Source organism: Lepidochelys kempii, chromosome 1 (assembly GCF_965140285.1).
Source record: "Lepidochelys kempii isolate rLepKem1 chromosome 1, rLepKem1.hap1, whole genome shotgun sequence".
Lineage (NCBI taxonomy): Eukaryota > Metazoa > Chordata > Testudines > Cheloniidae > Lepidochelys > Lepidochelys kempii.
In genome coordinates this window covers 109,159,615-109,186,265 of record NC_136380.1, presented here as the reverse complement: position 1 = coordinate 109,186,265, position 26,651 = coordinate 109,159,615, and the positions used below count along the sequence as shown (strand labels likewise).

Here is a 26,651-nt window from a genome sequence, read left to right as displayed (position 1 = left end):
TGGATATAAGCTGTTCAGGAAGGACAGGAAGGGCAGAAAAGTTGGGGGAGTTGCACTGTATGTAAGGGAGAAGTATGACTGCTCAGAGCTCAAGTATGAAACTGCAGAAAAACCTGAGAGTCTTTGGATTAAGTTTAGAAGTGTGAGCAACAAGGGTGATGTCGTGGTGGGAGTCTACTATAGACCACCAGACCAGGGGGATGAGGTGGACGAGGCTTTCTTCCGGCAACTCACAGAAGTTACTAGATCGCAGGCCCTGGTTCTCATGGGAGACTTCAATCACCCTGATATCTGCTGGGAGAGCAATACAGCGGTGCACAGGCAATCCAGGAAGTTTTTGGAAAATGTAGGGGACAATTTCCTGGTGCAAGTGCTGGAGGAACCAACTAGGGGCGGAGCTCTTCTTGACCTGCTGCTCAAAAACCAGGAAGAATTAGTAGGGGAAGCTAAAGTGGATGGGAACCTGGGAGGCAGTGACCATGAGATGGTCGAGTTCAGGATCCTGACGCAAGGAAGAAAGGAAAGCAGCAGAATACGGACCCTGGACTTCAGAAAAGCAGACTTTGACTCCCTCCGGGAACTGATGGGCAGGATCCCCTGGGAGAATAACATGAGGGGGAAAGGAGTCCAGGAGAGCTGGCTGTATTTTAAAGAATCCTTATTGAGATTACAGGGACAAACCATCCCGATGTGTAGAAAGAATAGTAAATATGGAAGGCGACCAGCTTGGCTTAACAGTGAAATCCTTGCTGCTCTTAAATACAAAAAAGAAGCTTACAAGAAGTGGAAGATTGGACAAATGACCAGGGATGAGTATAAAAATATTGCTTGGGCTTGCAGGAGTGAAATCAGGAAGACCAAATCATACCTGGAGTTGCAGCTAGCAAGAGATGTTAAGAGTAACAAGAAGGGTTTCTTCAGGTATGTTAGCAACAAGAAGAAAGTCAAGGAAAGTGTGGGCCCCTTACTGAATGAGGGAGGCAACCTAGTGAGAGAGGATGTGGAAAAAGCTAATGTACTCAATGCTTTTTTTGCCTCTGTCTTCACGAACAAGGTCAGCTCCCAGACTACTGCACTGGGCAGCACAGCATGGGGAGAAGGTGACCAGCCCTCTGTGGAGAAAGAAGTGGTTCGCGACTATTTAGAAAAGCTGGACGAGCACAAGTCCATGGGGCCGGAGGCGTTGCATCCGAGAGTGCTAAAGGAGTTGGCAGATGTGATTGCAGAACCATTGGCAATTATCTTTGAAAACTCATAGCAATCGGGGGAAGTCCCGGACGACTGGAAAAAGGCTAATGTAGTGCCCATCTTTAAAAAAGGGAAGAAGGAGGATCCTGGGAACTGCAGGCCAGTCAGCCTCACCTCAGTCCCTGGAAAAATAATGGAGCAGGTCCTCAAGGAATCAATTCTAAAGCACTTACATGAGAGGAAAGTGATCAGGAACAGTCAGCATGGATTCACCAAGGGCAAATCATGCCTGACTAATCTAATTGCCTTCTATGACGAGATAACTGGTTCTGTGGATGAAGGGAAAGCAGTGGACATGTTGTTCCTTGACTTTAGCAAAGCTTTCGACACGGTCTCCCACAGTATTCTTGCCAGCAAGTTAAAGAAGTATGGGCTGGATGAATGGACTATAAGGTGGATAGAAAGCTGGCTAGATTGTCGGGCTCAACGGGTAGTGATCAATGGCTCCATGTCTAGTTGGCAGCCGGTATCAAGTGGAGTGCCCCAAGGGTCGGTCCTGGGGCCGGTTTTGTTCAATATCTTCATAAATGATCTGGAGGATGGTGTGGATTGCATCCTCAGCAAGTTTGGAGATGACATTAAACTCGGAGGAGTGGTAGATACACTGGAGGGTAGGGATAGGATACAGAGGGACCTAGACAAATTGGAGGATTGGGCCAAAAGAAATCTGATGAGGTTCAACAAGGACAAGTGCAGAGTCCTGCACTTAGGATGGAAGAATCCAATGCACCGCTACAGACTAGGGACCAAATGGCTCAGCAGCAGTTCTGCAGAAAAGGACCTAGGGTTACAGTGGACGAGAAGCTGGATATGAGTCAACAGTGTGCCCTTGTTGCCAAGAAGGCCAATGGCATTTTGGGATGTAAAAGTAGGGGCATTGCCAGCAGATCGAGGGATGTGATCGTTCCCCTCTATTCGACATCGGTGAGGCCTCATCTAGAGTACTGTGTCCAGTTTTGGGCCCCACACTACAAGAAGGATGTGGAAAAATTGGAAAACGTCCAGCGGAGGGTAACAAAAATGATTAGGGGACTGGAACACATGACTTATGAGGAGAGGCTGAGGGAACTGGGGATGTTTAGTCTTCAGAAAAGAAGAATGAGGGGGGATTTGATAGCTGCTTTCAACTACCTGAAAGGGGGTTCCAAAGAGGATGGCTCTAGACTGTTCTCAGTGGTAGCAGATGACAGAACAAGGAGTAATGGTCTCAAGTTGCAGTGGGGGAGGTTTAGGTTGGATATTAGGAAAAACTTTTTCACTATGAGGGTGGTGAAACACTGGAATGTGTTACCTAGGGAGGTCGTGGAATCTTCTTCCCTAAAAGTTTTTAAGGTCAGGCTTGACAAAGCCCTGGCTGGGATGATTTAGTCGGGGATTGGTCCTGCTTTGAGCAGGGGGTTGGACTAGATGACCTCCTGAGGTCCCTTCCAACCCTGATATTCTATGATTCTATGATTCATTTTAATTGAATTTTAAATGAAGCTTCTTAAACATTTTGAAAACCTTGTTTACATACGACAATAGTTTAGTTATATAATATATAGACTTATAGAGTGAGATCTTCTAAAAAATGTTAAAATGTATTATTGGGACGCAAAACCTTAAATTAAAGTGAATAAATAATAAATTAAATAAACCTTAAATTAAAGTGAATAATAAACTCGGCGCCCCAATTCTGAAAGGTTGCCAAGCCCTGGTGTAGGTAGTATCTAAGCTGAAGGGTTACAGCTGTGCAGTTGTACTGCTACAGTTGCTCTGCTATAGTGTTTCAAGTGTAGACAAACCCTCAGTGGGCTTGCCCAGCCTGGGAAAATGATTCATGTTGTAAAATGTGTTAGATGACCCATATCGATTAACACGTTTTTAAACACTGCTTAGTATCTAGTGAAGACAATAACTGTGTTGTTTAAAAATCCTGGTCAACCCTGGTTTTAAAACACTACTATTTTTCTCAGCCTAGACTAGTCCAAAGAAGAGGTAGGCTCAGCACTCTCCACCACGCACAGTTAGGGCCAAATCACGATCCTACTAGAGTCAATGGCAAAAATGCCATTACAAAGCAGAACGCAATTTTTTAATTTAGGTGTATGCTGTTTGACTATACATGTTGTCTAACTTTAGTGCAGCATATTCACATTCTCAGCGAAGAGGTGATACTGCATACTTTCACCTCGACGTGGAAAATGTAACAAATGTATATCTCCAAGCACTGTGATAAGGGGACTGTGAGACAGATTCTGCAGTCACTGGAGGCACACAACACCCCTTTTCCAAGCAAAATGTCTATTGACTTTAGTGAGAGTTCTGCGCACACTAGGACTAAAAGCCAAATCCTGATTTTCCCTTACATGGAACTCTTGGGCTATTTAACCACTTATTCCTCAGTACTCCAGTTTCACCCAGGCATTTACTGCAGTGGGACCTGTTGAATAGCTCATCGTGCCAGAGAGTTCATACAAATGAGCTTCCCATCCCTGTGAGCAACCCTCCATGGACTGTAACATGTAGACATGTGAAAACAATATATAAAGAACAATTCTGATGGTCAATGAAATGAATACCCAATGATCCAGTTACACCAGCTTCTCCTTTCAGACCTGTGCTTCCTGGTAAGTTTATAGTATCTCCTCGATCACCTGTTTCAAGCAGAAATAAACAAAGGATGAGCCTGGACTTCAATTCTGAATACAAATTCAATTTATTAGAGTTTTGAAGAATCTGTAGCCTTCAGAGAAAAGTGCAAAACTCACTACTGTAGCTTAGCTGTGCCCCAACAACAACAGTGGAAATGATAAAACAAACAACAAAAAAGGAGGAGGAGATGTGCAAAAAAAGTCATGGCCCCTCTGAAGGAGGAAACTAAACAAGACTATATGGACTTGATCCAATGCTCAACAGGCACTGGATCAACTGGACCACTGAAGTTTTTCCATTGACTCCAGTGTGGTCTGGATCAGACTCTATATGAAGGACTTCATACAATGCATATGAAGGTTTATATATGAGATTAGTACAAATGGATCAATGGATGAGATAGAAGCAGACTCACCAGTTTGCCCAGCAGAGCCAGGTCTACCATAATCACCTCTGATTCCTTCAATACCCTTTTCACCCTATCATATGGTTAAAAATGGACAGTATTTAATTAGAATGAACTTTTACTCAGTCTTTAAAACAGCATTGCTATTGAGACACTATAAAATGCCAAAATACTTACACTTCTGAGTTTCTTTAGCACTTTATAATTGATTCCTTTGGCTGATGTAGCCAGACTACATCAATAATAATGATAGGCTGCATTTGTGAGCACTATTTCCTTTAAAATTGGGAACATGAATTGTGTGATATAATTCAATTTATTTTGGCAAAATCCTGCAGTCCTCACTCAGACAAACTCCCACTGATGTCTAATGGGGAGTTTACTTAAGAAGGGACCATAGGATTTTGCCCTATACAACCAAGTGTAGTGGATGATTTTTCTTGTTATGCCCTTTGTGAGTGGAGTTCTCCCAAGCGTGACTTATTTTGTTGACAAAGTATGCACGGAAATTGCTGGTAAATGAGAGTTAGGGCTAGTCGACACGAGAATCGCTACAGCAGCGCAGCTCTACGGACGCAGCTGTGCTGCTGCAGTAGCGCTAGTGTGGACGCTCTATGCCGACGGGAGAGACGTCTCCCGTCGGCATAATTACTTCACCTTCCCGAGCGGTGGTAGCTGTGTCCACGGGAGAGCATCTCCTGACAACATAGCGCTGTCTATACCAGCACTTAATATCAAAGTAAGCGCTAGTGTGTATAAGCCCTTAATGTTGATCAGCCTACTTCTGTGGGAGAGATTGATTTGATTCTCTGACCTGGCCTCTTGCTCATGAAATTGGAGAGCAAGGTGGGGTTTTTTGGTGCTGGCACAAGCAGCCCCATTAGGAAGGGCAAGCCTGAGCTAAGACCAACTTTTCCTAGCAGATTCAGTAGCAGAACTGAGAAGCCCCAAGGAGGATTTGGGTACCACATCAGCAAAAAGATGATGGCTGGACTTTGGTGTCATGTGGAGAACAGGAGAAGGAGAAAATCATATTGGCATTCTCAGGACTCTGTCCAGAGGACAGTGGAGGCAGAGTGTGTTTTACAGAGATGACATCTCATACATTCAATTTTTATTGATTTCTGATATCTTTGTATTTCAATATTCCAACACAATTTTAATGGTGTATAAAACCCAGATTAGACAAGCTTAATGATGGCCTTTTAGTTGAAAAAAAGAATCCCAATGGACATTAACTTACCCTGATTCCAGTGGTACCAGGGAAACCTCGTATGCCAGGAGGTCCAATTGTACCAGGATACCCCTGAACACCTGTCACTCCTTTAATACCAGTGTCTCCTTTATCACCTTCAATGTGACTAGTTGATCCAGGCAAACCTGGAACTCCTGGTTTGCCAGGTAAGCCTGGCATTCCTTTAGTACCTGTAAGAAAACCAGTATGAAATGTAAGGGGAGGTTCACATGACAGGTAATTCCATCCATGTAAAAACTTTCAGGTCAGCAGTATGTCTTTAGACAAAAAGATAGAGAGCCAGACAGTGCCAGGACTATACAAAGAGGCAGCACATTTTAAGGCCATAGGTACATTAGATGTTTCTTATCAGATTAGCCTAAAAAAAGGAAAATGTCAAAATCCCTTTGAAGACAAAAAGAAAAGGAGTACTTGTGGCACCTTAGAGACTAACCAATTTATTTGAGCATATGCTTTCGTGAGCTACAGCTCACTTCATCGGATGCATAAAGTGGAAAGTACAGTGAGGAGATTTTATATATACACACAGACCATGAAAAAATGTACATTGTAAGGAGAGTGATCACTTAAGATGAGCTATTACCAGCAGGAGAGTGGGGTGGGGGGAGAGAAAACCTTTTGAAGTGATAATCAAGGTGGGCCATTTCCAGCACATTTCCAGGAGTTAACAAGAACGTCTGAGAAACAGTGGGGGGAAGGGGGGGAGGAATAAATAAGGGGAAATAATTTCACTTAGTATAATGACTCAACCACTCCCAGTCTCTATTCAAGTCTAAGTTAATTGTATCCAATTTGCAAATTAATTCCAATTCAGCAGTCTCTCGTTGGAGTCTGTTTTCGAAGTTTTTTTGTTGAAGGACAGTCACTTTGAGATCAGAAATTGAGTGACCAGAGAGATTGAAGTGTTCTCCGACTGGTTTATGAATGTTATAATTCTTGACACCTGATTTGTGTCCATTAATTCTTTTACGTAGAGACTGTCCAGTTTGACCAATGTACATGGCAGAGGGGCATTGCTGGCACATGATGGCATATATCACATTGGTGGATGTGCAGGTGAACGAGCCTCTGATAGTGTGGCTGATGTGATTAGGCCCTATGATGGTGTCCCCTGAATAGATATGTGGGCACAGTTGGCAACGGGCTTTGTTGCAAGGATAGGTTCCTGGGTTAGTGGTTCTGTTGTGTGGTGGCTTGTATTTGCTTCAGGTTGGGGGGCTGTCTGTAGGCAAGGACTGGCCTGTCTCCCAAGATTTGTGAGAGTGATGGGTCTTCCTTCAGGATAGGTTGTAGATCCTTGATAATGCGTTGGAGAGATTTTAGTTGGGGGCTGAAGGTGACGGCTAGTGGCGTTCTGTTATTTCCCTTGTTTATTCCTCCCTCCCCCCACTGTTCCTCAGACGTTCTTGTTAACTCCTGGAAATGTGCTGGAAATGGCCCACCTTGATTATCACTTCAAAAGGTTTTCTCTTCCCCCACCTCACTCTCCTGCTGGTAATAGCTCATCTTAAGTGATCACTCTCCTTACAATGTATATTTTTTCATGGTCTGTGTGTATATATAAAATCCCCTCACTGTACTTTCCACTTTATGCATCCAATGAAGTGAGCTGTAGCTCACGAAACCTTATGCTCAAATAAATTGGTTAGTCTCTAAGGTGCCACAAGTACTCCTTTTCTTTTTGCGAATACAGACTAACACAGCTGCTACTCTGAAACCTTTGAAGACAGACGGTAAAATAATGATGACAGTGGAAAAGACAGCACAGAACAGAATTAAAGATTCCGGTCTTGCTCTAACTCCATTTAAGTCAGTGGGTCTGATTCTTGGCTCTCTCAGGGCTTGTCTTTCTGGCAAGTTAATGTGTAGCACACCAGAGGATGAATCCATAGCATGCTAGCTCACTGCTCACTACCTCTCTGGATAGACAAGCCCTTAGACCGATAGTGCCATTGAAGCAGTAGAGTTACAGTGAGAATCAAGCCCTCCGTTTTCCTTGCCAGCTCAGCTCTGTTGTGCTGTAATACAACAGGAGGTATTACAGATTAAGGATATGGAGAGGAAAACTGAAAAGCTTCTAAACTTCAGGACAATACTTAGTACCTGCTAAGTAATCATGAATATTAAATGATTGTTTTGTTGTTCTTACCTTTAAAGCCTAAACCTCCTTTTAGGCCAGGCTCTCCTATATCTCCTTTCTCACCTTTAACCTCAGACAGCATGCTTGATATGATCTTTGGTGGTTTTCCTGCTGGACCCTGGTCCCCACGGTCACCTAAAAATAATAAAGCCTAGTCAACTCTACTGTATTGAAAAATACAGAGAAATAAATTGAGACAAAAATCTCGATAGTCAGAGCCAGCATGCTAAGAAAACTGTTTATAATATTAAATAAAAATACCCTAGATTAATGCAGCATGAAGGCAGCATACTCAAACACTAGAAGATATGAAAAATAAAACTTGAAGTGGAATGTACAAGCTTAACTCTGCCCTCTTGTGCATATTCATTCTGTTGCAGTCTGATTACGTGAGCATAAACTATTTCTCACGTAACATGGGAGAAACCTGGGAGCCCAAAGTCAGTCTAAGTAAGAATGGCCTATTTTTCACAGTTGTTGAGCACTCACAAACCACACTGAAGTTAATGGGAGCTAGCAGTGCTGACCACATTTGAATATCAGGCCATTTTTACTTAGGTGCTTAACTTTAGGCAACAAGGTTTGAAAAATTGGCCTTAGATAATATGCGATCATGAACTTAAAGACCCCTGTTATGCACAAGCAGGAAAGGACAGAGCTATTTTATTCATGCAACTTTTACTTTCACATTTCCTGACTTTTGAGTACTTTTTTGTGTAGTCTTCACACTAAAACTACATCAAAGCATTGGTGTTTGTTAAAAGAAAGAAAAAGGTCCTCATTTCTATAACTAAATAGACACAAACTGAACAAGGCCAACTAGTGTCTGCCAGCATCATTAGTTAGGTATGCTCTTTGACTGACTGATACTTATTCAGTCTAAAGCAACTTTCATCACGGCTTTGGCAGCATCCCAACTACTTGTCCACCTACACTGTGGGGCTTAGGGGTTGGGTTCCCCCCTCCCTCATTTAAACCAAATTTAGGGCCTCAAACCACAGAAATCAGGATTGATTAGATATTGCATTACATCTGCACTGTCCCTAGATTTTTCAAGCACTTTTGCTCACTCTCTATATGCGAGATCCTTGTCAGCCTCCTGTTCATGGTCTGAGCCTGGTTCACAGGGAAATGTCACTTGCAACATGTCATATGGAGTGAGTCACATAGTTCATGACTGGAGGGAGGGATAACTCAAGAGACACCATTTACTGTTGGTTACTCAGAGAGAAGCGCTGTATGTTAGTTGTACTCTTTGATCTAGAATGTGTTATTCTGAGAGCAATTTTTTTCCTTTGGCCATTTAGGCCAATATACAGTAAAAGCTTTTTTATCTGGCATGTTGGGGAAATGGGGGGTGCTGGTAAATGAAAAATTTCAGTTAACTAAAAGGGAAGGAGTTTGCGGGGGGCAGAGGGGTTTCGGGATGCGGGATCCAGGAGGTGCTCACCTCGGGCAGCTCCCTGAAAGCGGTGACCTGTTGCTGATGCTCCTAGGCGGAGGCACGGCAGGCAGCTCTGCGCACTTCCCCCTCCCCGCCCTGCCCTGAGCGCTGGCTCTGCAGCTCCCATTGGCCAGGAACTGTGGTCAATAGGACCTGCAGGGACGGCGCCTGTGGGCGCAGGAAGCGGGGACAGCTTTTACTGTAGTCTGGGATTAATCTAGGGTGCAAAGTGCATCTGTCACAAATAACAGATTCTTTATTCAGGTGACTATTTGGAGTTAATTAAGAAGATGAAATTGGTGATACACACCCAGAAACTTTATGAGCTTTCATTAATACAGACAAACATAATTGAAATCATATGAAAAATCAATATAAATAGAATAAGTAAAGTAAAGTGGTTTCCTGCATTGTTCATACTTATAATGTATACTTATAACCTTATAGAGACCATTAGAAACAAAGACTGAAGAAAAAGTAAGTGAAGATCACTCCAAAAGGAAGGCTTCCTCCTAGGTTGTACTATGCTGTTGTTCCCATGTGCCAAAAACAGGTTGGTTAACAACATCTTTTGTACCCCTTTTCCTGTTTCATTCACATATGTGCAGGACCATATCGGATCAAGCCAAGTCTCAGCCCCCTATTCATATCTGGTATTCTGGGAGACCAATTTTAAGGTTCTGGTTGTCCATAATAACATCTCCAACAGTTAGCCCAACCATTTGCATTAGTTCCTCTCCCAATAATTTTAATACGTTAATATGGTTAACTCTTTTTGCAAGAAATCCCGAAGATGCTACCATCTGTTCATTTGTAGTTTACCTGTATATCACCAAATTCATTGCTAAACTATCACAAGATATGTATTGCTAAATTTTATAACCTTAGATCAAGCTCATGCCATTCCATAACCTGTGGTCCAGCACATAATATGCATGCTATTTTATGCCCACTGCCAACTTCTAGTAGGCCTCACTCTAAGCCCTTAACACATAATGCTGAAGACCTATGACCAAACCAATTTTAATACATATATTTTGATTATTCTACTTGCTGTTACAATAACTTGCAATAACTTCCATTATTATTTCTATAAGCATGTTTAGCAGATAGATTCTATTTTACCCAAAATTATAGACCTTCCAAGATCAGGGATCAACAGGCAACACTAAGAAAAATTAGAACTTCACCAATTTAACACAATTTATCTTAAAAACAGCTTGACACTCCCTCTTCCCACTCCTGATATTGCAGGCCATCAATTCATAATGGGTTTATGTAACAAACAACAGCACACGACATGGAGGGTACTTATAGCAGACATGCACTGGGATGTATTGCTCCTCAGGAAGTACTAATATTTGGTATAACAACATATTAAGCCACTGCCTGTCAGAATTAGATAAACAAGAAGCCAGGAGATTTTCTTTATATATATTTCAGAGTGAATTAATACAGTTCAGTTTGAAGATCTGAAAAAAACAGTGTTTATACTTTATAATAACCATGAGGACACCTAGCTAACTACAATAGTAGGAATGGAACTATGTTAACTGCCATTCATTCAAGATATAAGAAGTCCTGGATTAAATTTAAGTGCAGGAAGGCCGGGCCTTTTCAGGACCTCCTTTGTAGTAATGATAGAATTCCTGAGTTAAATTCACTATGTCAAAAATGTATTGTTTTTGCATTTATATCCTGGCAGAATTCTCTCACACACGTAAGAAACAAACATTCAGTAACATTAGAAAATGCAGATGTAAATACCTTTATGGCCTGGTTCCCCCTGTAGACCTTTAAAACCCAGATTGCCAAAAGAGCCGACTTCACCTTTGATTCCTTTGAGTCCTGGTTTTCCTTTCTGGCCTAACATACCTTTGAAACCTCCAATACCAGGTGAACCTTTAGCACCTTTAAAGAAAAGGGGAAGAGAAATTTTAAGCCAAACCAAAACCAATTTAATCTATTTTCCATAATGAGTAGCTGTAAACTAAACACATACTCCCATTCCTTATCTCTACTAATAAAACCCCTACCCTCCCAATAACCCTGCCTCACAGCTTTAATGTTTTTTCCCTCGGCCTTCACATCCATATTCTTGCTAAATTTTGTTGTTTCCTTCTCTATAAAACCTTTAGAAATCTGTTCTTTTTCTCCATTCCTACCACTAAAACCCTCTCCAAGCCTTGGTTATCTCTTCCCTTAACAAATGTAACCCGCTCACAGCTAGTCGCCCTTTATCTTACCTTTCTTTGGTGTACCCAAAACAACACCGCTAAGGTCATTTTCCTCTCCCGCTATTCTGAGCACACTGTTCTCCTTCCAGAATTCCTCCACTGGCTTGCCCTCTCCTCCTGCATCAAATTCAATCTACTCATCCTCACCTTCAAAGCTTTGCACAACTCCACCCGTGTTGTCTAAGCCAACACCCATTGAAGTTGATAGATACTTCCATTGCCTTCGCTATGCATTGGGTCAGACCCTTACTCTCTGCTCTCATTTCTGCCTTACTCCCACTGATTCTACACACTTGTCTATTTCTTTTCTTTCAAATTCTCCTTTTTTTTTTTCTTTCTTCTTTTCCCCTTCTCCTACTCTGGGGACACCCTCTATGCTTAGAGCAGCCCGCTGGTCTCTGTATATCCACTACCCTCCCAATCTTTTTTTCAAATCCCTTCTTAAAACCCATGTCTTTTGTGAAGCTTTCCTATGCCAATCTCTTCAGTAGCGAAGTATCTTTGTGCCTGTTTTCACTAGAGCTGTTGTCCCATGTTCAAATTTAGGCCTAAAAGCCTTGCCCCCTTAAATATGTGTAAACTTAGATTCCAAAGCCTAAAAAAGTAACATTCAGAGAGTTGTCAGAGGTTTAAGAAGCCAAGAACTTGAATAAGATGAATTTAAATGTGACAGCTATCTCATCAGCTAGTGTAAATGGTATGAGGAACTAGCTCTGAATCCGTACAGCAAGGAGAACACCTCAGCTAGGGATCCAGCTGAAGGATGGCTGAAGCTCAGCTTCAGAAGGAACAGTACGGTGTAGCTATGAAGCACATTACAATAAGCTATTTTAAATCATGGTAGAACCCAGAGACATTGTGATTAGACAACTGGTACCAGAAAGTATCTCAAAAGCAAGATCTTTGCTCTAAAAGGAAAGTGGGCCTGAATATTCTTTGTATTCATTGACACTGTGGTTACAGGAAAAAAATATCCCTTGACTATTCAGTTAAGTTAAAGGATTTTGGGCCAAGTTGTGTCTTTAAGGCACTGGCAGTCATTAGAAATGTAGTACTGCAGTGCCCATAGAAGCATTGTACCACAGTGCCCACAGAGGGAGCTCCATGAGGGGATGTACCTCCCTTCCCCAGGTCCCTGGTATGCAGGTGGTGTTCATCTGCTTTACTGTCTTTCCGGCCAGCACAGAGGCCTTGCCTCCTTTCTTTCTCCTTTGGGATATTTGCACTCCTGGCAGCAGTTCTGGTGTTGCTCTGAAGGATGGGATTGCTATTGTGCCTGGCTCTTGTGTAGGATGCTGTAAGGTAAGTAGGGAGGCTTCGTATAGCCTACTCTGACCTTCATACCCATACTAACATCAGGCACAATCTGTCTGTTCAGGTTAGTGATCCTGTTGAATGGAAGTTGATTTGAAGTCCAAAGTAATGCCAGAAAGAGAGTCCTATGCTGAGTTTGACCTCCCCAATGCACACTGTGACAAAACTTGTGTTTTGCTTCACCCTACTCCACAAGGGATGGAATTCTGTTTTGACTAGCTTTTTCTAATAAAAAATACCTATTGTTGGTATACAATGAACTCTTGATTGGCTAGCGAGAGCTCCAACTTTTCTATGTGAAAGGAAGTGCCCTGGTAAACCTGAACATTGTTTCAATGGGACCGCTTCTGTGGATGGCATTGCTTGCTAGGTGCATACCTGCCAACACGTGAAAGCTTTGAAATAGGGATTGTGGGGAGAAAAAATAGAGAGAACCCTTTTAATTTCATTGAAATAAACTGGACTGGGGGTGAAGGAAAGGATTTTGGAAAGAATGAATCGTAAATAGTACCTATTTTTCAAAAGGAAAAAAAAAACAAAACAGGTATTGTCCTCACACCGAGCTTCATCTCACAGGCTCTCTCTACCCTCAAGCTTTAACTGCCAAGTGCTGGCTGAGAAGAATAGTTACGGTGTTTCTGAAATATATTGAACCAAATTCTCTGTGGGCATAACTCTATTGACTAAAGCAGAATTACACTTGTAGAGAAATTGTTTAACAGAGACACGCTCTAAGCTATTGTATCTTTCTTAATGTATCTATCATTTTAAGATTTTACCTTTTAACCCTGGAAAACCAGGCATTCCGTCTATTCCCGGGAGACCAGGCACCCCAGGTGTTCCTTGTACTCCTTTGTTACCGAGTTCACCTTTGTCACCGGCCAGACCTTTCATGCCCACTGGACCAGGAAAACCTTGGTCACCTTGATCTCCTCTGGCACCAAGTGAACCTGTAACGATCAACGGGAATAGGAAGATTAGATGTAAGTTTTTGGACTTGAATGTCATTTTTACAAGTTGTGAGGAAAGCTGAAAGAATTCTGTTTGCTCAGTGCAGATTAGCAAATTTAGCTATGAACAAAGAGCAACTAATTACAATTAAAACATTTTTCTTAGTAAAAATGAAAGCCTGATATTGCAGAAGATATGGGGCTAGCTCAATGTACAGACGTCTCCAAACACTGCTTCATGGACAGACTTCTAATTCAGCCTGACTCTGTACCCAAGTTTCCCCTTCTTTGCCTTCTCTTTGGTCTTCTAAGGATTAAACACTATTTCCATTGTGCATTTCCCATTCCAGCAGCTGTGCTTTCTCTAGCAACCTCTGTTACTAGAAAGACAGGCAGCACTGAAGAATGGCAAAAAGAAGACAGCAGCCTTGTCTGGAGGGATACTAATATGGCTCCCATTGCTCTGGTAGCAGGGTACCTCACAAACATTAGTGGAGTTAACCTCATAACCCATCTGTGGGAAAGGGAAGTATTATTTGTCCCCATTTTTCTGGTGGGGAATTGAAACACAGAGAGATTACATGACTTGTAAAGGTCACACACACACACACAGAGTCTTTGTCAGAGCCAATAAATGAACCCTGACCATCTAAGTGCTAGTCTAGTGACTTAACCACAAGACCATCCTTCCTCAGTGATAGAGCGTAACTCTCATAGGCATACAGTTATAGGTTAACATGAGAAAAAGCAAGTCTGTTCAAGATAGAGAAGCTTACAGGAAAAATTCCTCACCAACAAATCCTGGTGAGCCAGTTCTGCCGGGAGGTCCTTGCTGTCCTGGAAGCCCTGGGAATCCATGCAATCCTGGTCGTCCTGGCAGGCCAGGCAAACCAAGAGGACCTGGGGGTCCTTGCTGTCCTTTGGATCCTGGCAAACCTGGAGTACCACCAGCTCCTAAAATATCATACTAAAGTAATTAATTCTAGGGTTCCGATATCTTCTAAAGTATAGGTTTATTAGACAACGTTTGTATTAATCAATGTGCATATACCTTGCATAGTACAGTTCTCACATTTCAGAGCTAATTATTTTCCATCAGAAAAGATGACTTTGGAAAAATCAAATTAAAAAATAGATTATTAATATTTTAGTAATTTACACTGAAAATTGACTAGCTACTTCAGCTTCGGAACAGTGCTGCACTGGCAGGGATATGGACTTCATGATCTAATAGGTCTTTTCCATTTCTGTGATTTTGCCATTGCCTGTATTCCTGTACCTGAAATAACTGACTGAAGCACAAAAATAACATTCAGTATAATTTCTAAAGTAACATTTATGTATTTTCAGAAGTGGACAAAGTCAGTCTGACAATGGCTCCTTGGTTCATGCTGTTGTTCAAGGACACTGCAGCCATCTGGGAAGGTCATGGTCATTGTTACGAGATTTGTACCATACACAGACACAGTAGGCCTGTTTCCAGTGCCTGGTGCATTGTGTGGCCATTTACACCTCTGCAAGATGAGAGCAAAGTGGGTGTAAAATCCCCACCAGGACAGAAAGGTAGCATTTTACACCCACTCGGCAGCAGAGTAAAGGACTGCAGATTACAAGGCAATAGTGAATCAGTCCCAGTGGATCTGCTTTTCTCTTACTTACTCTGGTAACATATCCATGTAACTCAATAGACTTAAATGGAGTTACTCTTGCTTTACATTGGTATTACTGAGAGGAAATTCAGGCCCCAAAGTGAGAGTTTTATTTGTGAGATAAATAAGAGAGATTTCCTCTCTGAAGCATTAACAATTTAAATCAGTGGTGGGCAACCTGCAAGGCACAGCTTGCCCACCACTGATTTAAATAGTTAAAAGCCATCAGGAGACCACTGACATCCGCCGCTGTGTCCGTTTAACTCTCTAGCCCAGGGTGCCTTTTACATGGCTTTGCTTGTGAAAAGCAGCCTCTCCAGGCTTGGCTCACACACAGCCATTAGCATGTAAAGTCACTCCTAGCAAAGTTACATGAATGCTTTCCCAGACACTCATGAACTACATACAGGGTGAAACCTGCAAATTCTTAGTCCCAGCCTTGCACCCTGAGAAATATGCATCTGATACTGTCCAGCACACTACTAAACAATGCAAACTCATTAATAGTCCATAATTTCATCAAAGGAAACGATTATGCACCAACCTCGGTTAATCCAAGTAGAGATTCCCCAAACACTTCAACCAAAACACACTAGTTTAGATAAAACGATAAAACACGTTTATTAACTAGAGAAAGATTCATAGATTCATAGAGAAAGATAGATTTTAAGTGATTATAAGTGATATAGCATAAAGCTGTGAATTAATTACAAAGGAAATAAAAGATAAACACGCAATCTAATTCCTAAACTTTATCAAGCAAAGTAAGATTTGAAGCAAACAGCTTTCTCACTCCACCAGATGCTGCGGGCAATTCAAGGTTCTTAGTTAACAGGTTGGATTTCCTTTCAGACTGGGACCACTATGCTTAGTTCAGAATCCCTCAGGTATTCATTGATGTTATGAGCAGAGATGGAAGGTGAAGAGGAGAGGTAATTTGAGTGTTGTGAGTTCTCTTTTCTTATGCCTTTCCCCACTCTTTGAAGATTACTCCCAGCTGGGATTCAGGAGACAGTCAGTCTGTTTGCACTGGACCTCCAGTTGTTTTCCATTGCTAATATGTAAAGTTCTTGATCTCAACCTCCTTCCTGCCAAAGGATGACCGCTTATCTAGGTGATAGAGGTGATAGTCTCTGATGTTTATTTGATTATGCTGATACCCCAGTGCGTCTTTGACTCTGAAAAACTAGTTTGAGCCTGCTTTTCTAACTTTGTAATATGTTACAGTAACATCATTTCTATACAGTAGAGTCTCATAACTTTACATACAAAGTTGCCACACATGTTTTACCAGGATAATAATGTTCAGTAGATTATGAGTTTCCAAATGATACCTCACAAGGCATACTTTGTACAAAATATTTCATAACCATATAAAAGTGGTGAATATGGGGTACTGGGTGTCACATGGGGTACAGGATATAACAATCACAAACAAGGGGTGAGGGAAAGGGACTGTGGGAAGAAAGAGGGTTTGTAGCAGTGAAAAGTAATGAAATACACTGATTATTAAATACACATTTAATTAGTTTTCTCTTTATTCTGGGCAATCCTTATGCATGCTAAGTAACATTTACTCATGTAAGTGATTCCATTTGGTCTTATGGGAAGGTATTTGAAAACTTCAGTGGAATTATTCCTAATTTATACTTTTGTAACAGAGTAGAATTTAGCTCCATACCTTAAAAATGGCTAAACATTTTAAAATTTCATACAGAAGAGTAAAAAAAGGAAATCACTCACACATGAATGTTTGTATGTTACATTTTATGCTTGAAACAATTATGTCAGTATTGCAAAATGGATGGAGAATAGAAAGGCTGACACTGCATGTCCTTTACAGTAATTACTTTCTGTTAATACTGAAAATGTCACTTTTATATAAATAATTATACACAAAGTCTAAAGTCACTGAACTTTTCTCTTTTCCATCCCTTCTTTAACTTGAATTTTGGCCTTCTTTACAGGAAACCTACTTATGAGTTTTGTTGACTATTTTCTTTTTCTCAAATGAGTCTAGTGCTTATGAAAGGTGCCAGATTACTCTCTTCATCCATTTCTCCTACAAGCAAATTTTTGCCTTGACTGGAGACTTTCCCGCAAATGGAATATCCTCTCCAACGCTGATCTGCCAACTCACCTCTCCTCATTTAAATCCCTCCTGAAAACGGACCCCTTCCACAATGCCAGGCAAGAGTGTTTGATTTTGTATCTTATCTGCCTTATTTTTCATACATATTTAAAAAGCAAAAAAAAGGGACATAGGACCTCCTGAATCATGGAGTCCAGTTTGCTACTGCAGGCAACCCCCTTATACAATACTATACATAACATTAAGAAGGTGCTTCTTAAAACTAGTGCATTACTCCTATTGGGCACTGTACCAGAACCACACTCTGTTGATTAGAAACCATCTTATTTCCAGTCTAAATTTATTCATGACCAGTTTATACCCTTTTGTTCTTGTGCCAACATTAAACATGTAGTTTAAATAGCTCTTCATCCTCCCTGGTGTTTACCCTGCTGAGGCAAGTATAGATAGCAATCATATCCACATCAGCCTTCATTTTGCTAGGCTAAACAAGCCAGGCTCCTTTAGTCTCCTCTCATAAAATAGGCTTTCCATTTCTCTGATCATCAAAACAAAAACCCCTTCACTGAACCACTGTGCTGTGTACCTACCTAAATAGAGTGATCACAGAATTATGTTGCCCTTGTCCTCCTTCCCTATAATCACCCCTCATTCCCTTCACATCTAAAGGGGGGACTTTCAAACAAACAAAGGGTAGCTAAGTGCCCAAATGCTATTGAAAGTCACTGGGAGTTGGGTGCCTAACTCCCATTTGTGCCTTTGAAAAGCTCATCACAAAATTTAAGGTGTTAGCTCTTTAAATAGCCTCAAAGATATTTAATATCCTAACTTCCAATGAAATCAATGGAAGCTAAGATGCTAACTGCCTCTGAGGAGCAGGGCCCATGTCTTTTTTTTGTCTTCAATAAAAAGCTCAGCATAATTTTTGTTCTCTATGAAATAAAAAACAACACACAAAAAATTGACAGCAGTGAAAGCTGGATTCATAAACAAACAAATACAATTAATAAATAAAATATTTATCTACTGAGTGAGTAGCAGCAATACATATCTAACTGCCAAACTAGCATGCTTAAACTTGATCAGAAGTGGCCACACACTCAGGGATGAGTGGGCAGCACTAATTCCATATTCTGTTCTGTGCTTTCTGCTGAGTTTACCAGCAAGGGTTTCCGCTGTGATGTGGAGACCTGGGAGCTGAGACTGTCAACTCTTTCCCCACATAGGACTCTGAAAAGCCATGAAAGAGTAAAGACTTGTGTTCACTACTAAACTAAGACAGATTTGAACTGCTGACATAGAAATAAAAGCCTCAATATCTCATTATCAAGGTTTATGTACTGTGGGTTAAAATTAACTCAAATTTGGCATCAGTAACCCCTAATTATGTGGCACGCTGGGTGCCGCAGACTGGAAATTCTGTCAGAGCTTCAGGTAAATTCAAACCCCAGATTGTGACAAACTGTACCCCGTGTTCACCACTTTTACAAGATGATGATACATTTTGTACAAACTATGACTTTTAAGGTATCATTTGAAAACTCATAATCGGCTGAACATTATTGTTCTGGTAAAATATGTGTATCAACATAGTATGTAAAGTTAAGATTCTGTTGTATAACATTCCTGTAACATGCTCCAAGTTCTTCAGCGACAAAAGACACATTGATGCCCAGGCCAGGTATCAGCATAATCAAATGGACCATCATGAACTATCACCTGCCTAAACAGCCATTCTTTGGCAGGAAAAAGGGTGGGAGTGAGAACTTTATATATTGGCAAAGACAGAGCTGGGGGTTTCCATGTAAACAGACTGGCTGTCGCCTGAAACACAGCTGAGATAATCCTCCAGAGAGGAGGAGGGTATAAGAATGAGAAACAGAGGTCACCAAATCACCTCTTTCTCCCCTCATCTCCACTCACATCAGCAACATTTGGTTTGAGAGACAAAGGAAACGTCAATGAACTTGGGAAGGGTCCAGTCCTGGCTGAAAGATTCAGCCTGACTACTGTAAGCTTATGGTGGGAAACCCTTTTTGCTTTTAAGTTCACTTAGCTTGTAAAGTTAGGTATTAGTTTGCATATTATCTTTTTATTTTCTTTGTAACCCAATTCTGACTTTTATGACTCATTACTTGTAATCACTTAAAATCTACTTTTCTGTAGTTAATGAACTTGTTTTATCTAGACCAATGTGTTTAGATTGAAGTGTTATCTCCACTTGAAATAACAGGGTCTGTCATTTTCCATTGATAAAATGATGGACTTTCTATTAGCTTCTATTGTCCAGAAGGACAGTACAAGATGCACATTTCTGGGGAAAGCCTGGGACTGGGAATTTGCTGGTATTGCCCTGTATGTAATTCATGAGTGACTGGCAAGAGCATTCATGTAATTCAGCTGGGAGTGATTTTGCATGCTAGAGGCTGTGTGTGAGCATGACCAGGGGTGGCTGTTCTCACAGCAAAGCAGTGTAAAAGGCACCCCAGACTGGAGAATTGAGGGGACACAACAGTCCAGATTGTATCCTGGGGAATGCCATACAGAGGTTTTTATTGAATTAAACAGGAAAAGTGAATGATGGAATCAGTGCTGTATCCCTTCTGTTATTTATTATGGGCCAGACTTTATCACCCCCTGTTGAGTGGTACCATGCTTTGAAAGTCAGCCCATTCACATCAGTGGGACAACTTGTGAAATATTGTACCCTCTCTACTTCATTAAGACTGGCAGAATCTGGCCTTTTGATATCACATTTTAGTTGATTTTACTGTGTCCTGAGTTTCCAGTGTGCTGCATTGTAGAAGCTGCTGGGGGAAGCTAGAGGCTTTGGCAGCTATGGAGGGGACACTTGTGTCTTTTGGTACCTAGGGAAGGTAAGGGAGCTAGTTTAGGATTGTGGGATAAACGAATTAGTTGGATGTACTGCTAACCTGATCAGCAGCTCTTCTGCATACAAACAGAGCCCTTCCAATTAAAGCTTTGCTGAAATCTGAAATCTGCCTTTCCTTTTGCTGAAACATTACTTTATTTAAAATAACATTTACCTCTAATTCCTGGTACTCCATGATCTCCTTGTAGGCCTTTCAATCCTGGGAATCCAGATGGTCCAAAATCCCCTGGGGTGCCCGGTGCTGCTCCTAAAACTTCACCTGCAATTCCTTTTGGACCTGCAGGCCCTGGGGCACCTGGTTTTCCTGCACTGCCTGGATTCCCCTGTAGCCCTGGTAGACCTGGTGGGCCTCCATCTCCCCGGGATCCAGTAAAACCTAAAGGCAAAATGACGATCATCACGTGGCTAACCATGACCAAAACATTGTATTAGATATTAAAAGTGTCAGATGCACCATAATAATGTAAAATATTGTGTCAAATAATTTTAATTTGTTTAATCCCACAGACTTTTTGCTGAATGCTAATGCAGGAAAGTGTGTATTATTGAAATATAAAGCAGTTGTAGGGCATATAAACTGTCAAATATGTGGGTACATATTTGTGGGTACATTTATAAAGCACCTCATTGACCTAGGGGCTAGATTCACAAAGGAACTTGGGCACCTATCTGCCTCTTTAGGTAACTAAATCCAGCATTTAGGCATCACTGACATTCACAAAACCACTGCTCAGCTGCTGCCTGTGTATGTGCCTAAATCCTCACAGGGCTTAAGTTTCCACTCATGGGCAGGCAAATAGTCACCTGTACCCTGATGCTGCCCCACATCTAAACGGACTTCTTACAGCTTTGCTCATGCCTAAGTCCTAGCCAGATTCTCAAGTGAGGCATTCCCTGCCTAGCTTGCCTGCAGGGTCTGATCCAGGATGCATGCTTAGAGCATGCCTAAGTCCACCCAAAATAGAGCTAGGGTGATCAGGTGTGAAATTTTTGGGCTTGCTTACAAACAGATCACCCAGAATGTCCAACAGCCCAGTGGTTAGGGCCTTATCTGGGAGGTGGAAGGACCCACATTTGATCCCTATTATTCCTGATTGGAGCATGGACTTGAGCCTGGGTCTCACACATCCCCGTGGAGTGCTGTGACCAACGGGCTATAGAGTTAATTTTTTAGTTTTTCTTTTTTGGAAAAGGTTCAGAAAAGGGCAACTAAAACGATTAGGGGTTTGGAACGGGTCCCATATGAGGAGAGATTAAAGAGGCTAGGACTTTTCATCTTGGAAAAGAGGAGACTAAGGGGGGGATATGATAGAGGTATATAAAATCATGAGTGGTGTGGAGAAAGTGAATAAGGAAAAGTTATTTACTTGTTCCCATAATATAAGAACTAGGGGCCACCAAATGAAATTAATGGGCAGCAGGTTTAAAACAAACAAAAGGAAGTTCTTCTTCACTCAGCACACAGTCAACCTGTGGAACTCCTTGCCTGAGGAGGTTGTGAAGGCTAGGACTATAATAGGGTTTAAAAGAGAACTGGATAAATTCATGGAGGTTAAGCCCAATAATGGCTATTAGCCAGGATGGGTAAGGAATGGTGTCCCTAGCCTCTGTTTGACAGAGGGTGGAGATGGATGGCAGAGAGAGATCACTTGATTATTACCTGTTAGGTTCACTCACTCTGGGGCACCTGGGGTCGGCCACTGTTGGTAGACAGGATACTGGGCTGGATGGACCTTTGGTCTGACCTGGTATGGCCATTCTTATGTTCTTGCTCTGGCCCAATTAATATTTAATTACCTGTACAAAGTGGAGCAGCTCCAACAGGAGAGACTGAGAAAGAGCTACCCAAAATACCCCAGAGCCTGGTGGTCGGGCCACCCAGCAGTTTGATTGTGGGAGATCTGGGTTCAAGTCCCTGCTCTAAATCAGGCACAGTGGGGGTTTGAAAACTGATCCCAGCTGAGTGCCCTGATCACTGAGCTATTGGCTATGAGAGGGTGAGGGGATGTCTCCCTCTGTTCTTTTCCTGAGAAAAGGCTGACCAGCACTTTTGTGGATGTGGGCCTAAGTCGCACTCCTCTGCACTGGCTAGCTTAAGCAACTCCCAGCTCAGTTTGGGGCTTCTGTGAATCCTTTTCTTAGGCACCTAACTCTCCTTATACAATTCATGGGGAGCCTGAGTGACTAACTCAGGGCTGTGAATTCCACTGGGTGGCAGGGCACCTAGGAGTTTGGCATTCCAATGCTTAAGTCCCCTTTGTGAATCTAGCTAGCCCTTAGGGGCCCAAGTCCCACTGAAAGCTATGTCACTTGGGCACTTTTGAATATTTTACCCCGCATCATCTTAATACCATGGGGCAATAAAACAGTTATTGTAAACAAAAAAGCTGGTTTGCTAAGCAATATGGGTGGGATTTTCAATTGCACATACATGATTTAGTAGCACAAGTAAGAATGACATTAGGATTTAAATTTCTAAAACCACATAGACGTGAAAATATCACATTATGTCTTTTTTTCCAGTGAATGCTTGACTAAAATGGTGCAGATGACTTTTGCAGAATATTATGGGGAAACTCCAGTCCTCACTTTCTCCTGCCTGATTATCTTGGCTGAGCACAGTCTGTCTCAGCAGCAGGGCAAGAAGACTCCCCTCTAGGTTACAGGCCAAAAGAAGATCTTCAATGAGGAAATTCCAGGCAGGTTTCATGAACCTTAGTGAGGAGGACAACAGGATCCACATCACCCCACATGACCCTCCTGTCTTGCCCTTTCATCCTGTATGCGCCATGTAGGAAAGCCCTGGATTCTCAGCAACACAGGAGGAGTACACCGCCAGGGCTGCCACTCCCACAAATCTTGTTCCTCCAGCAACGGAACTGAGTTGTTTTCACTGCCAGAGCCCCTTCTCACCTTCAGAGGTAGGGGCATGATTTGTTCTGAGCTGCATTTAGGTATCCCTCACCAAAGGATGCATTATGCAGTAGTTTTGTTTTAAAGCTATATTAACCGTCAACCACTCTGACTTACGACAAGCCCCTCATACCAACGTTCCCAAGGAAACCAAAATAACTAAATAAAAGTATATTTAATAAATACAAAAACAGGTATTTGATGCATACTTAATACAATACACATAAAAGGTGCTGTAGGTACTATACACTTGTAAACACTGTACTTCCAAATGGGGATATATTCAGCGACCTGTGGGCGGGGTGCATATTTAGCTACTGGATTGTGAACCTAAGATACATATATGTTCTTGTCTTGGTGTGTACAATGTAATTCATGTTTCTGCTACTAAGAGTTAAATGGATGCATTCATAAGTGCCTTTTCTTCACTTATGCATTTTGTTTCAGAAGTGTAAGTATGAATATGCTCCAGCTGGAGTGTGAAAATCTCATTATTGAAGTATCATTGTTTAAAAATCAATGTCATGGTATTTTACTATTACCTTTATACCTCTGCACTAGGGGGGACTTGGAAAAGAGGAAAATGGATATTCTTTCATAATTATGTACAAACAACATTTTCCAATGAGAGAAACTTTTGGCTTCACAAGATACCTTAGGTTGATGTTATATTATTGTCTGAATGCTGAAGGGAAGACAAATTAATATTTACACCTGGACTAGCGTGTTGAGGTTCCCATGACTACTGCAAACAGAGCAGAAGTACTCAAAGAATAGCTAGTGACTTCAACATACCTCGAGGACCTGGAAATCCTTCACGACCTGGATCACCTTGTGAACCTTTTAGCCCTTGGAATCCATCCAGACCTGGTTCACCTGGAATCCCTTTAGCACCTTTTGCACCTAAATTATGCATAAAAAAGTAACAAATCAGATCCAAATGCAAAGTAAATATATGCATAAATGCAGACAAATATGCTAATAAATATCATAATGATGTATCTTAAGATTTATGGATCGACTTTTATCACATTTTGTCTTCAGTGGAATTTATGCACAATCTTTGAAATATTTTACACCTTAAATTTATCATTATGAACTACAATTTACTTTGTTGTCTCTTATATTGCACAGTAGTTTTTCTGCATTAATTTGCTAGCTCTGACAAAATAGGATGATGTTACTTAGATGAAGAACCACTTTACCTTATTTATTGATAAGAGATTATTACTGATAGCTAAAGGTTTTTTATTTCTAGAGTTGTTGACTTTAAAATTCAAGACTGTTTTATGATTGCTGTTTGTTTTGTGGAAAGTTCCATTAAAAAAAAAAAGGCCAGGATTAAGGAGCACTGTCAGAACTGTGCAGCCTGAGTATGATCTTCCTAGTGCCAGCACTGTGCCAACAGCCTCTCAATGTTATGAGCAGAAAATTCACTTAATTTAAAGAAAAATACTAGAATTGCAGGTAGAACTGCAAAATTTAAATGTGCCTGTTACCCAAATAGCACTGTTAACATTTAGTTTTGTTTTCTTTCCATTAATTGTTGTGCTAGACAAAAAGCCTCTCTCTATAAAGTAGGCAGCAGGTACAGAGGGCAACAAATATCATATTTCAGTAACTGATTATATTAGGAAAAAGAAAAGGAGTACTTGTGGCACCTTAGAGACTAACCAATTTATTTGAGCATAAGCTTTCGTGAGCTACAGCTCACTTCATCGGATGCATACCGTGGAAACTGCAGCAGACTTTATATATACACAGAGAATATGAAACAATACCTACTCCCACCCCACTGTCCTGCTGGTAATAGCTTATCTAAAGTGATCATCAGGTGGGCCATTTCCAGCACAAATCCAGGTTTTCTCACCCTCCACCCCCCCACACAAATTCACTCTCCTGCTGGTGATAGCCCATCCAAAGTGACAACTCTTTACACAATGTGCATGACAATCAAGTTGGGCTATTTCCTGCACAAATCCAGGTTTTCTCACATCCCCCCCACCCCCATACACACACAAACTCACTCTCCTGCTGGTAATAGCTCATCCAAACTGACCACTCTCCAAGTTTAAATCCAAGTTAAACCAGAACATCTGGGGGGGGGTAGGAAAAAACAAGAGGACACAGGCTACCTTGCATAATGACTTAGCCACTCCCAGTCTCTATTTAAGCCTAAATTAATAGTATCCAATTTGCAAATGAATTCCAATTCAGCAGTTTCTCGCTGGAGTCTGGATTTGAAGTTTTTTTGTTTTAAGATAGCGACCTTCATGTCTGTGATTGCGTGACCAGAGAGATTGAAGTGTTCTCCGACTGGTTTATGAATGTTATAATTCTTGACATCTGATTTGTGTCCATTTATTCTTTTACGTAGAGACTGTCCAGTTTGACCAATGTACATGGCAGAGGGGCATTGCTGGCACATGATGGCATATATCACATTGGTGGATGTGCAGGTGAACAAGCCTCTGATAGTGTGGCTGATGTTATTAGGCCCTGTGATGGTGTCCCCTGAATAGATATGTGGACACAGTTGGCAACGGGCTTTGTTGCAAGGATAAGTTCCTGGGTTAGTGGTTCTGTTGTGTGGTATGTGGTTGTTGGTGAGTATTTGCTTCAGGTTGCGGGGCTGTCTGTAGGCAAGGACTGGCCTGTCTCCCAAGATTTGTGAGAGTGCTGGGTCATCCTTTAGGATAGGTTGTAGATCCTTAATAATGCGTTGGAGGGGTTTTAGTTGGGGGCTGAAGGTGACGGCTAGTGGCGTTCTGTTATTTTCTTTGTTAGGCCTGTCCTGTAGTAGGTAACTTCTGGGAACTCTTCTGGCTCTATCAATCTGTTTCTTATTAGCCCCGATAATGTCACGGCTAACCTGGTGGCTGAACTTTGTGACTTTGTCCTTACCCATAACTATTTCACATTTGGGGACAATGTATACCTTCAGATCAGCGGCACTGCTATGGGTACCCGCATGGCCCCACAGTATGCCAACATTTTTATGGCTGATTTAGAACAACGCTTCCTCAGCTCTCGTCCCCTAAAGCCCCTACTCTACTTGCGCTATATTGATGACATCTTCATCATCTGGACCCATGGAAAAGAAGCCCTTGAGGAATTCCACCATGATTTCAACAATTTCCATCCCACCACCAACCTCAGCCTGGTCCAGTCCACACAAGAGATCCACTTCCTGGACACTACAGTGCTAATAAACAATGGTCACATAAACACCACCCTATACCGGAAACCTACTGACCGCTATTCCTACCTGCATGCCTCCAGCTTTCACCCTGACCACACCACATGATCCATCGTCTACAGCCAAGCTCTGCGATACAACCGCATTTGCTCCAACCCCTCAGACAGAGACAAACACCAACAAGATCTCTGTCAAGCTTTCTTACAACTACAATACCCACCTGCAGAAGTAAAGAAACAGATTGATAGAGCCAGAAGAGTTCCCAGAAGTTACCTAC

The 26,651-nt window shown here is 41.7% G+C and overlaps 1 protein-coding gene across 1 annotated transcript in view; it reads right to left on the bottom strand.

Moving 5' to 3' along the window:
* Positions 1–26,651, bottom strand: part of COL4A2 (collagen type IV alpha 2 chain) — a 249,308-nt gene that overhangs the window by 26,594 nt on the left and 196,063 nt on the right. The window contains exons 28-36 of the mRNA XM_073349678.2: positions 23,971–24,078; positions 20,417–20,638; positions 14,421–14,582; positions 13,458–13,628; positions 10,895–11,038; positions 7,693–7,818; positions 5,532–5,713; positions 4,298–4,361; positions 3,810–3,884 (exon numbers count right to left, since the gene is read on the bottom strand). Coding sequence (XP_073205779.1) covers positions 3,810–3,884; positions 4,298–4,361; positions 5,532–5,713; positions 7,693–7,818; positions 10,895–11,038; positions 13,458–13,628; positions 14,421–14,582; positions 20,417–20,638; positions 23,971–24,078 — 1,254 coding nt within the window. The remainder of the gene's footprint in view (positions 1–3,809; positions 3,885–4,297; positions 4,362–5,531; positions 5,714–7,692; positions 7,819–10,894; positions 11,039–13,457; positions 13,629–14,420; positions 14,583–20,416; positions 20,639–23,970; positions 24,079–26,651) is intronic.